Source organism: Hipposideros armiger, unplaced genomic scaffold, assembly GCF_001890085.2.
Source record: "Hipposideros armiger isolate ML-2016 unplaced genomic scaffold, ASM189008v1 scaffold_281, whole genome shotgun sequence".
Lineage (NCBI taxonomy): Eukaryota > Metazoa > Chordata > Mammalia > Chiroptera > Hipposideridae > Hipposideros > Hipposideros armiger.
Window position 1 is genome coordinate 135377 of NW_017731631.1, and position 13700 is coordinate 149076.

The window sequence follows — 13700 nt, forward strand, 5'->3', positions numbered from 1 at the left end:
TGATAGGTGCATATTTATTGCCATTTTGTTATTTGTATTTCTGATCTTCCTGGGTTAGCTTGTTTTCCCCTTTCTTCTGTTTAAAAGAGCCCTTTTAGCATTTCCTGCAATGCTGGCTTGGTGTAATGCATTCCTTAAGTTTATTCTTTTCTGAGAATCTCTTTGTCTCTCCTTCAATTTTAAGTGATAACCATGCTGGTTAGAGCAATCTTGGTTGTAGGCCTTTATTTTGTGTCACTTTGAATATTTCCTGCCACTCCCTTTTGGCATGCAGAGTTTGTGTGGAAAAGTCAGTGGTTAGTCTTATAGGAGTTCCTTTGTATGTAACCTGCTGTCTTTCTCTTGACGCTTTTAGGATCCTGTCTTTGTCTTTAACCCTTGCCATTTTTACTATGATGTGTCTTGGTGTGGACCTCTTTGGGTTAAGCTTGTTTGGAACTCTCTGCACTTCCTGGGCTTGTATGTCAATTTCCTTCACCTGGGTAGGGAAGTTCTCAGTCATTATTTCTTCAAATACATTCTCGATCCCTTGCTTCTTCTCTTCTCCTTCTTGTATTCCTATGATGTGAATGATGTTGTGCTTGATGTTGTCCCACAGGTCTCTTAAACTATTTTCATTGTTTTTTATTCTTTTTTTCTTTTTGTTGTTCCAACTGGGTGATTTTTGTTATTTTGTCTTCTATATCGCTGATCCAATCCTCTGCTTCATCTAATCTACTGGTGATTTCTTCGAGTAGTTCTTCATTTCAGTTATTGTAGTCTTTAGTTCTAACTGGTTGTTTTTTATGATTTCTGTATCCTTCTTTATGTCCTCCCTAAGTTCCTTAAAAATTCTTATCATTAGTGTTCTAAACTCCATCTCTGAAAGGTTGGATACCTCTGTTTCATTTAGTTCCATTTCTTGAGGTTTCTTCTGATCTTTGACTTGGGACTTGTTTCTATGTTTCTTCATTCTGGCGATCACTCTGATTGCTTTGATGTATTAGATCACCTAGAAAGAAAAAAAAGAAGAAAAAGAAAAAATAGAAAAAGAGGAGAAAAAAGGAAAAAGAAAAAAAAGGGAGGGGCTCTCCACCCATTTTAATCTGCAGACCACTTGCTCAGCAATAGAGAGACTCTGGGTGACTCAGCACCAGCTGTTGTGGGGAATGGCTCAGGGCATCCTGCGCCGACCTCCCTTTAGACTTGAAGTGAGCTTCCCAGAATTAGTTGCTGTGTGCTCTGGAACCGTGCTCACCACCAAAAATCCTCACAGGTTGTTGCGGGCTGTCTGCTGCTGCAAGAAACCCTGTGTGGCCTGTGGAGGTAGGGGCCAGGCAGCAGGGGCTCAGGGTGACCCTGACAACACAGCTCTCGGTGGGCGGGGCAGGCCCCCAAGGCACCACAGGGTGTGGTCAGTGGCCCCCACCAAGTCAGAGCAGCATGCACTCCTGCATCGGCAGCCAGCCCACACAAACTCGCCTGGAAAGCCCTGGCCGAATCACGCAGATGCATAGCTCGCGACCCTACACTCCCAGGAAAACTCCGTGTCTCAGCCTGTCCCAATCAGCTGCTTGCAGATCAGGCGAAGCAGCCCGATAGCCAATTGTTACCCAGGCAACTCTGCATGCGCTGTGCGGAAATCGGGGACCTAAGGCGAGTCACACACTTCCGAGTCTCAATAAGCAGTCTGTTGTAGTTGGAACGTGCCTGACAGGCATTTCCCTGACTACCCAGCACAAGCAGTGTGCAGGGTGGGGATCCAAGGCCACATGCGCATGCACGCACGCACACATGCACTCCTGCGCCAATTCCAGCAGACCAATGTAGTCCCAGACCTGAGCCTTTGTGGGAGGGCCCAGTGCTGAAAAAATGACGGGCCTCCTGTGCACTACTCGTATGCAAGCTCCACACCAGGGGAACAATGGTCCCAAAAACCTCCAGCTCCCACACCAAAGGCACTCATCTCAGTCCTTTTCACAGGCTCCTGGGCTCCGCTCACAAAGCCACTCCTTCCACCAGGAACCGGGTGAGTGCTCACCAGCGAATGAGTCGGTTTGCCGGCTCCACTGGTTCTCCAGCTGCCCTCACCGAGTTGAGCAAAGAGAGTCCTCACTATTTTCTACTTCCAGCTATCATAGAATTCCTCTTCCCGGCAACGTAGCTCTGGGGTGGTGAGCGTGGTGTGGGGTCGGAGGGTCTCGCCCCCAACCGGAGAAGCCTCCCCACCACTGAGGTGTCCCTCACAGGGTTCGCCCTCTGTCGTCTCTGCCCCTCCTACCGGACTTGAGTTGGCCTCCTCTTTAAGTCCTTCATTTAGAGGTTCCCTTCATCTAGGGTCCAGGGAACTACCGAGGTTGAATATCTTATAAATTATTTGTAATTTTGGTGTAATCCTGGGAGGCAGTCAGCACAGCATCTGTCTATTCCACCATCTTACCAGAAGTCAGTAAATACTTTTTCAATAAACTAATGAACAAATACACAACACAGAAGTGGTACCAAGGAAGAAGTTCAGGTGAGAGATGATGGGGCCTTAGATTAATGACAGTGGAGATAAAGAGAAGTGGGTACAATTTTGGGGGTACTTATATTGACTGTTTCTTACCACTGAGTTTTGAGTGTTCTTTATGTATTCTGGATACAAGTCCTTTCTCTGTTATATGACTTTCTAAGTATTTTCTCCCACCCTTTGGCTCCAACTTTCATTCTCTTAATGACATGTTTAGAAGAGTAGATATTTTTAATTCTGATAAAGTTCACTTTATATTTTTTTCTTTTATAAAGCATGCATTTGGTATCATACCTAAGAACTCTTTCCCTAACCTAGAGTCACAATTATGGTCTCCTTTGCTTTCTTCTAGAACGTTTATAGTTTTAAGTTTCATATATAGATCTATGACCTATTTTGAATTAGTTTTCATACATGGTATAGGGTAAGAGTCAAAGTTGGCTTTTTTTGTATATGGATATTCAATTGTTACACACCATTCAGCTCTAGAGGCTTTTCTGTAGATTACATCAAATTTTCTATATAGATATTCATGTCGTTTTCCAATACATACAGTTTTACTCCTTTCTTTTTTTTTAAAGTGGGAAGATTAGAGAAGAGCTTCGGAGGTAGAATTTTTTTATTTTTTTATAAATTTTATTGGGGAACAGTGTTTTTTTTCCAGGACCTGTCAAGTAGTTGTTCCAATCTAGTTGTGGAGGGCACTTTTCAGGACCCATCAGCTCCAAGTTCAAGTAGTTGTTTCAATCTGGTTGTGAAAGGCACAACTCAGTGGTCCATGTGGGGATCAAACAGGCAACCTTGGTGTTATGAGCACTGTGCTTTAACCACCTGAGCTAACCGGCCACCCCCAGAGGTAGAATTTTTAATAAAACCAACATGATGTTTTATTGTATATGTGGAGTGATAAAAAGAAGGAGGAGTAAATGGTTTCTGGCTTGCCAACTAGATTTGAGGCAGAGTTTTAGGCAGTGAGCACGTTAGACATAAAAAACAAAGTTGTTCTCCAAGCTCTCATGGTTTATTGGGGGATACAAATATATAAAAGAAATTAATGTGATATATAATCCCCAGAATAGAGGTGAGCATAGTGCAAATAACCCCGACTGGAGATTTAGGGAAGGGTTCCTTCTTGAGAGGATGCCTGAGTAAAACCTTAAAAGACATGAGAATGTATTATTATAAATTCAGAAAGGCTTGTTTACTGCACCAAGGAATGTTAAACGGTTTTTAAAGTTTATAAAGATGGGAGCCAAATGATCAGAATAATTCTGGAGGCAGAGTAGTTTTCAGATTTAAAAAACACCTTCTATGGACAAGACTATAGAACATATTCCAGGCCAGTGATGATGATATTTAGAACTAATGTAATGACTGGAGGAATCGAAGAAGAGAATGGTTCTGCAAGCTAAATTATGGACATAATTGCGTGTGATGAGAAAAGGAGGGAGTAAGCGTTAAATTTCTGGGTTTGGGGCTTGGATAATGTCCAAGTACATGAGCCTTAGGTTCAAACAAAACATCCTCCAAACCAAAGTTACTGCAGCCATCGAAAAATTAAATTAAGAAGAATCAAAATTAATGAATGAACTCAGCCATGAATGCAGATAAAAATAACACAAGAGATACCATGCCAATATGTAATTGAAGTACTTCAAGAATACCAAAACCCAATCAAGGTAACTATAGTGTCATCTTTAGGAGGTATGGCTGTGGTTAAAACAAAAAGGGTCAAATATAAACAGTTTTGTTATGTCCCAAAAGAAGAAAAAATGAATTAGAAGGGAAAAAATGGATTTTAAAAACGTAGTCAGTTAAAAACTGGAAGTTTGAACAGGGAAAATTTGACAATGTATCTCCAGCACACCCCTCCCTAAGTAACATTCCTCTATCTTTGTTCATTCCTTTCAATTTACAACTGGAGCCTGGGAGATGATAGTATCTGCAAGTGAGTCAGGAAGTCCGGGAAAGAAGAAGTAGGTTTATGAGGGATGCAAAAGGCAGGAATAGAAAGTAGCTTCATGTTTGGGATTTGTTGAGCTTGAGGTGACTGTGAGACATCCAGGCAGTCATCCAGTAGGTAATTGGAAAACTGGGTATGAAAGGTATGTATGAGAAAAATTATCTCCTGTGATTTAGTCTCTTCTGCTTTTTCTTCTACCCGCAAATGAATGGTATTGAAATAACATCATTACAGGTTAGCAGTACACATCGAATTTATTTTTTACTTAGACCCATTACTATAAAAACAAAAAAGTATTTATCTTCTCAGTACATAAGAAGTAAGATACATGACTTTGTTCATCCTTATGAGGACTTTCGATTTGTGACAAAAGGCAGACCCCAAGAGTGCATGCTGAAAAAATTGCTTTGAATAACCTTTCTTTTCTCTTCCTCAGCACAAGTCCTGCTCACAAATACTATCTTGCTATGGACCCTATGTCTGAATCACTTTATCTATCAGACACCAATACTCGAAAAGTCTACAAGTTGAAATCTCTTGTGGAAATAAAAGATCTGTCCAAGAATTTTGAAGTGGTGGCAGGAACAGGTGACCAATGCCTTCCCTTTGACCAAAGTCACTGTGGAGATGGCGGGAGAGCATCTGAAGCTTCACTGAACAGCCCTCGAGGTAAAAAAGAAAAAATCGTTTGGTCTTCTAATGATTTCATTTGACTTCTCAAAATCTTAAGACTGCTGCCATACTGTCATCCATCTATCTTACTATCCCTCTGACAGACGTCATCTCTGAAGTCTATCTCAGAAGATAGGCATAGTCAGGACTAATTTTAAGCCAATATGCATTAGTATAGACATAACATTAAAATATTGAAATGCTACTTTTCTGGTTGATAATTAATTATTGCCCAGAGCCCTCTGAGTATCTCGCTGACATCCCATCTTCTCCCCAAGGACTATTTTCTGGAAACTTTCAACAGTCCAACAACCAAAGGGCTAATTACTAGACCAGCAAAGAGCCTCAAGGATGCAGGCTTCTTCTACCACAGTTAATATTTAAATATGTTATTCATTTATTTTAATCTTTAAATTCAAACTCCACTCCACATCCTGTGGAGATATATATATATATTACAGTTGACATTCATTATTATTCAGTTACAGCTTCAGGTGTACACTGCAGTGATCATGCATGTACATTGTCCATGAAGTGGTCTCCCTAATAAGAAAAGTGTCCGTAGGATACCCTACAAAATCTTTACATTATTGATTATTTTCCCCAAACTGTCTTTTGTATCCTCGTGGCACTCCTGTGGTTACCAATTTGTGCTTTCTAATCCCATCACCTTCTCCCTCATCCCCACTCCCCTCCCATCTAGCAACCTTTGGTTTTTTCCTCTATGTCTCTGAGACTGTTTCTAATTAGTTTGGGATGTGGAGTACAGCATAGGAAGCTGAGTCAATGGAATTGTAACAGCTATATACAATGTCAGAGGGATAGTAGATTGGGAGAGGGGAGTTATCACTTTGTGAGGGGTGTAAATATCTAACTATTACATTGTTTTGTACACCTGAAACTAATTTAAAAAGTTTAAATATGTTGAATATATTGAATATCTCACAGATTCTAAACATCTCCGGCTTTTGCTTAACAACCACTCTTTAATAAACCTTTCCTCTACTAATTTATTTAAATCATTCTTGAAGCTATTTATTGGTTCAATTTATATCAACCCTAAAATAACAAATTCCTTTTTTTTCCTTCTGTGGGAACTTGACCTTACTTTTATTTGTCTTAAATTTACTTCTCAATCTTCAAAGGCCAACCCTCTATTCTCAATTCTGTTGCTGGGGATTTGTGAGTAAATCTGTGTTCTCCCAATCAGCTTCATGATTTTATAAATTTGGATCATATTCCCATCTTAGCTGAAGGATAGTCAACTTTTAAGTCTGTCATCATGTATCATTCACTCTGTCTCCTTAATCATTTAATCAGTCTTCTGTATTCCTTCTCCAAGATTGTGTGTGTGTGTGTGGGGGGGGGTGTGCACATGCATGCGTGCACACTTTTAATTTAGTAGGTTTTATGAAGTATTCATTTTAGTGGGTTTTAAGAAGTCTGTGTGATCGTAAAACTGTTACACAAATAAAATACATTTATTGCAGGAAAGTTAAAAAGAGGAGCATGTGAATATATTTTTAATTAAAGTCACCTATAATCTTACCACATAGAAAAACACTGTTAACATTTTAATGTATATCTGTCTAGACATTTTCTATGCATATCATATATTTTATGCTCTACTAATGGAATCCTCTTAGAGAATGTTGTTCTATAATCTGCTTTTCACACTTAATTTATTATGAACATCTTTCCATGCCCTAAAAATGTAGTGAGGTCAATGTGTTTAATTTGTTAGATGGTCACTTATTATTTCAAATATGGAGGTTACTCTTTAGCCATTTGACATTTGACATATGATGATTAAACTCCAACTATAATCGGAGTTTAAAGCTTTCCCTTTATTCAAGGCCATATTCAAGTCCTATCTATGTCTTTCATAAAGCCCCTTGGGCTAACCCCAGCCCATTAAATCTGAATTTCTTTAACAATATCTACATTACCCAATTAGCACTTGATTGCACTTTACTTTCTTTAACTTTCCAGTTCTTTCATGAATAGGTAAATTTTGTTGTTGTTGTTTTTACTACTCAAATAAGCTGCTTGAGATGAGAAACTATTGGGTTGTCAGAAAAGTCATGACGTATTTTTCTGTTTTTCGCTGCAAAAATGGATCATGACTTTTCTGACAACCCAATACATCTAATATTTCTTTTGAATCTCCCCCACCTCTCCAGGAATATCTTGCACATTGTGGGATTCACTACACATATTTATTGTGTAATTGATCAATTAGGTAACTCTTGCTTTAAGAGGATGACCTTTTTTACCTATAGGAACTTAAGTCCCCCAAGTACCATGGTAAAGTGTTTTGAAATGTTTCTTCTCTTGTGCCAGCTCTCATTTCTCACACATATTAGTCCACAATAAATATTCAATAAGCAAGTGCATAATTCAGGTGCAACATGGAATCGGCTCATCTTTCAAGGAAATGCATCAGACTGGGTCCCACCTTTAAACTGGTTTAGAACTCTTGCAAGTATTTTAAGGATTTCTGCATAAGAGATAGGGAGAAATCAAGCTTGTATTGTGCTTAATTGACACCCTTCTGAATTGATGCTAATATGAAAACCACTCCTCTCACCTATCACATTTAACCTGCCATATAAAGGATGAATATATCAGCTTTTCCAAATAAAACAAGTAATTGTGGCTTTTTTCTTTCTTGGAAAGCAACAGTAATACAGTCCTGATGAAAAGGATTTACATGAATTCTTGAAACATCAGTAATAAAGAGTGCCAAAATTTATGTACCTATTAAAGTTAATATTAAACTAAGTTTTTCTCATCGTAGCTGGTAGTACATTTTCCTTTGGCTTGGTTTACTCATCTTTCTATCCAAGAGTGGCCTTTACAATAATCTGGTACTCTTTCATCATCCCAATGTGGTCAGGACTTTAAGAACATCTGGCCCAGGCTTCAGACAGTTGAATGTCTAACCCATTTAAGACCACTTTCACATAACATTCTGAGCTGATGTTGGCAACATCTGCTCTGATCCAGTGAGTGAATAAGGATGTTTAAAGGAGGGGAATGTGTGGCTCACACTAAGTGTCCATCGCATCACCTTTAACCATGTTAACAGTACTTGAAAACCCTGTTGGTTATCTTCAAAAATCACTCAGCAGAACCTATGTCCAGACATCAGTCACGCTTAAAAATGCTGGTCAGAATACTTAGGTGCCTAGCCAGGGCACCTATCTCCATGCCGAATATAGACAGTAATCACCATTGGCAGTGAATCAGAAGTGAGATTCTCATTATATGGAATGCAATTTTATAGACTTATGTAGAAGGAAAAATCATGGAAGAAGTCATTAAAGCACAGAGTGCAAATTGAGAGTATTGCTAATTGCTAATTCTGCTTTTGAGGGTCTCCTGTAGGTTCTTTATCTCTCAAGAAAGCCCAATTTGTTTGTTTTTTGCTTTACAACTACCATGTACATCAGTTCCTTCCTCCTTCCACTTTAGAAGATAGCAAATATTTAATAGATTTCTTTAAGGAGAGGTTTGATTTTTTTCTCCCCACCTAGCAGCTAATAAAGAAAAGCTGTAGATCAGTAGTAAATGGAAATGTACATCTAGGGACTACCATTCCAAGGTTAGGAAAGAGAACTTGCCCTAAGACTTCAACAACCAACATATTGCAATTATAGACAGGCTCTCCAACATGTCCTTAATTATGCAAGTTAAGTCAAGTAAATGTTAATCTGCAAGACAGCTGATTTATTTTCTGAATCTATTCTAAAAATGGGATGAAATGAAATTTGGTTTTGATATCATTCATCCTAAAGTTAGGATTAAATTATCAAGTGTGATTAAAAACCAGTCAGCAAAAAGTAAAAGTTCAGAAACCATGGGATTTTTTTTAAATGGCAGCAAATTGAGTTAGGGAGCCTAGACTTTCTTGTTCAATCCATGTAATGCCAGTGTTTCTTTGAATGACCTTGTGTAAGTCACTGTACCTCACTGTTGTTTCATTTTCCTGAACACTAAAATAGATTTAATGATGCCATTGACTAGTTTTGTTACATTGGGCTAGTCATTTAAACACTGGGTCTTGAGATTCCTCAGCTACAAACTGAAAGGTCTGGGATTATTTCCCTCTCAGTATTAATGTATTAAAATAACCAGAGCTATAACTTACTGAGGGTCTACTGTGCTAGATATTTTATGCACAGTATCTCTAATCTACACAACAATGCACAAAGTAAATAGTATTATCCCCATTGTATAGATGAGGAAACAAAAACTCAGATAGGTTAAGAAATTTACTCAGGGTCATACAGTTTACAGGTAACACCGGAATTCAAACCAAGACTGCCTGACTACAAAAATTATGATGCAAAAAAAAAGTGGGGGGTATGGGCCTCGGTGGCCTCCACTATACCACACTGCCTGCCCTTCAGCTAAAATCCATAATCTCTGTTGACTTCTCCAGGAGGGTAGGAAATGGTTGGAAAATGCTTTTCAATGTAATGACATGTATTCAATGGGAACAAAACAGTTTTATTTGCAAGATAAATGACTTTTAGTCTAGTTTTCTTTTTCTATTAAATGATTCGTCTGATTTTTCTGACATGGTAGTGTACCCATAGTGCACGACATAGCATTTACATAGTCTGTAAATGTAATCATTCAAATAAATCTACAGGAAAACTTGTCACATGTCTTTGAAAGATTCTACAATTAGGAACTTCAGCAACTTTTTCTTAAGGGATGGAGGCAGGAAACCTTAACTTCATTAAATTTCTTGACTGCACGTGGTAACTACGAATTTTGTTGAAAGGAAAAATGGAAGTGTCCCTAAATAGAACTTCATGTAAGATAGCCCCCGGGTATATTTCTGGGAAAAAGTTTTTATCTGATCAAATTTTACACACTTTGATTGGAATCCCAATTTTACTCATCAGAACTTCAATGTAATGGGACAAGGAAAAAAAGTTTAGCAAAGAGTTTGATGGTGTGCCAATCCCTGGCATTGTATGTGAGTTTGAATTTACTTTGAAAGATGCTTTTAAAACATGCATGGATGATGTAGTTGAACCTTAGGTTCCATTTATTATTTTTACTGCAACTTTCTTTAATTCTACAGAGAACTCAAACTAATGAGACATATAGTGGATACCAAGTACTTAAGCAGAATGTGAAATGGTACTAGGTGGGAATATAAAATAAAATTTGTGACAAGCTGAATACATTTATTTTCTTAAGTAGATACAGAGGATGAAGGAATTACTGGACAGGATGAAATTAATCAATGAGTTAATTTGGTTCCCTTAGACCTCACCAAGGATTATATCTCTATTTTCATGTGCATCTGTAAGCAAACTGATCTCAGAACTTAACAAGGTTTAGGCAATATACAAACGAGTGCAAACAGCCCCTGAGTCATTCCCTAGGAGGGAAATGATCCCTAAATCTCGAAGCTTCCAAAAGTGTTTTTAGGTATTCATGATCCTAATCATACAGGAGTTACTTTGACTTTATTGGCAATTAAGGTAGCTGTGTATGATAAAATCAAGACAAAAACCATCTGTTTTGTCTCTACCCAGTTCTATCTGAGGTGCATCCTGAGACTCTACTGATTCCCCTGACATTCACATGGTACCCTGAAGAGCTAAATTTCGGGTTATTGGAAAGATGCTAAAACTCTGATCAGTGACATCTTGTTGATGTCACTGGTGTCTGTGAGGGAGAGCGTATAGTATACAAACAGGTATGAAAATATTCTTTTAGTTCTCCTATACAATGAGGAGCAGTAAGTTTTTTCCTAAATTCCTTTATTACGTTATCCATTACTGTGACATAAACATTTTGATTGACACTAGGTCCAGCCCTCAACAAAATGACAGGCAAGCCACAGCATTCATAAAATGAATGGTATATTTAGGAAACTACAAATAAATAAGTATTGTTAAGGTAAAAATATTTGAGAGTAAAAGGAAAAGGAACAGGATTAGGAAATTTGGATTTTATCTTATATGTGAAGAATTTGAAGCAGGAAAGTGATATCACCCAATGCATTCATTTTTGATAGATTATTTTGGTGATGGTACAAAATGCACTGGAGTGAAGCTGGGGCAAAGAAATCATAGGGAGTACTGATATGTACAGTGTGGCAATAGAAAGGCATTTAGTGAAAAAGACAAAGAAGAAATCTTCAGAAAAAAAAAGTGAACAAAGAGAGTTTGGTATCCAGGAAGTCAAGGTAATAGTTTGTTTCAGAAGGTGTGGAAAACAGTTCAAATGTAACACATTTGCAGCCATTGGATTAGGCTATAAGGACCTCATTTATGACCGTGCCATTGGTGTTTTGAATGGTGATAGAGGTGGAAATCAGATTTCACCTCTCACTCATTGAGTGAGTCAATGAGTGGTGAAAAAGTAAATATCACTAGTGAAGATCACTCTAACAAGGAGCTTGTTTATAAAAGTGATAAGTAGTGAATGGACAAGGCATTCAGAGGAGGCTTTTTCTATAGAAGAGATGTAGCAATGGTTATAGGTACATAGAAAGATACAGAAGACTGGGAATAAATGATGAAATAAGGTCTAGGAGGAAATGGATGGAATAGGCCTTCAATGGGAAGGGAAATTGAAGAGACCATTTTAAGAAAATGTATAGGTGAAGGAATGAAGGTAAGTTTGTAGGTAGAAGGACCTAGAAGGTTGATGGTACATCATTCTTACAGCCTCAATGTTCTCAGAGAGGTGGATCTATTCTTCTAAAAATGAGGAAGTGAGGTTAGGCCTTGAGGCATGTGGGAAAGGTTTGGAAGAGTCACTTAGTGAAGTATACTTTCTGGGTAAGATCAACATTCCACCATCCATGGCCAAATTCCCGGCTCAACTTCAAGGTATTTCCTGTAAGAAATTTCCTCCCACATACTTATCTTAGAATCAAGGTCATCTTGAGAAAAATATGTTTGACAAAGCCTTAAAATTCAGGCAAAATATTTGTCTTATATTGCTCAGTGACCTATGCTGTTTCCAATTCTGGAGATTTCTTTCCTAAACTATGTTATTGGTCTCTCAGTTTACAGTAGCTCCACCAGAGGACTTAATGACTATTAGGCAACCAGAATGAGACCTTAACTTGTTATTCATAGTTGGTCTAATGCATCTGCTTATGATAGTCAAAAGTTTTTGACCTTCTATTATATCAGCATCTGGAACTCGAGAACCTTTCTGTCTTTCTGTTATAATCCTAAAGCCATAAAGCCATAAGCTGTTGGTGGGACAAGTCAGACAAAAGGAAAGCACTTGTATCTCGCCTTGGCTAATTGGTCCATATAACATCCGTAGTTAATACAGAGAAACCTGTATTAACTTTATTTAAGTTTTATAAAGCTACAAATACATTATTAAATGACTTTTTGTTCTGCATTTATTTTAATTTTTATGTATGCATAAGATTCTAGCAAACACAGAGATAATATTTTCGAGGCCAAATACCTTGACAGATAAGTTCCCAGGTTCTGGAGTCAAACAGAACTGGATACAAATCCCAGACCCACCATTCATTAAATGTGTGGCTTTGGGTAAGTCACCTAACTTCTCTGAGCTTTAGCTTCCACATCTGTGAATTTAGCATGCTAGTAGTTGTGCCTACACAACAGAGTGTTCCGTAAGGCATGTAAGGTGCCTAGTGCAGTGCCCAGCATATAGTGTGTACACAGTAATGTTACCTGCCGTTGTGATCAGACTTGCTGTTTTGTTGCTAATAATAATACTGCTTATAATAGAGACCCAAGCATGGGATAAGTTACTTTGGAAGCAGGCAAGTTCTATGTCCTTGTAAGTCAATCTGAGACTAGATCATTTCTAGTGAGGAATGGTGCCACAAAAGAAGAAAGAGTTAAGGTAGGGTGGCATTCAGATATTGTATGCGATTTGACAGTTGATCCCTCCCAACCGTGAGATGCAATACTTCTAGTGCTGGTTCCTTAGATGTGTTGTATTTTGAGGAACCCTTCCCCCAAGGCCCACCTAACCAAAATAATTCCCTCAGCAACCTACCATTTCACCATTAAATTCATTTCCTAACTGTTTTCTTTAGATGTGAACTTCAGTGTTTAGTGCAGGATATTGCCTGGGAGAGCAACTCATTAATTCCTCATTAAAACAGTGTATAGGGTCTTGGGGCATGGAGCACAAGCTGGATGTGTTTGGATAGATGAGAGATCACCTGAGGGGACAAGCCAAGGTGGGATCTACTCCAGGTGCTAGATATCTGACAGAATTGTAGCAAAGTAGGGAGAGATGGGGGAATAACAATGATATACTTCTCCTCTGCAGTATTGTCTGGAATAAAACTTAGACCCCTACATGTCAAGACAGTACAGAATTATGTTTCTTCCTCTTTTTATTTAAGATCACCAGCCAAAATAACTTCACTTCCTTATCACAGCTCATCAGTGTCACATCTTTCTTGTCTGTCCACATAAGACTCACCTCAACTGACAATAAGAAGAACCCCCTCCTCACCAAACAAAAATGACAGAGATCATACACTAACAGACTGCAAATCAGTTAAGTCATATTTTAAGTGATGTATTATGGTAA

The 13700-nt window shown here is 38.3% G+C and overlaps 1 protein-coding gene across 1 annotated transcript in view; it reads left to right on the plus strand.

Annotated features, from left to right (window-relative positions):
• TENM1 (teneurin transmembrane protein 1) overlaps nt 1-13700 on the plus strand; it is a 231736-nt gene that overhangs the window by 103681 nt on the left and 114355 nt on the right. Inside the window, exon 11 of the mRNA XM_019657906.1 lies at nt 4891-5123. Coding sequence (XP_019513451.1) covers nt 4891-5123 — 233 coding nt within the window. The remainder of the gene's footprint in view (nt 1-4890; nt 5124-13700) is intronic.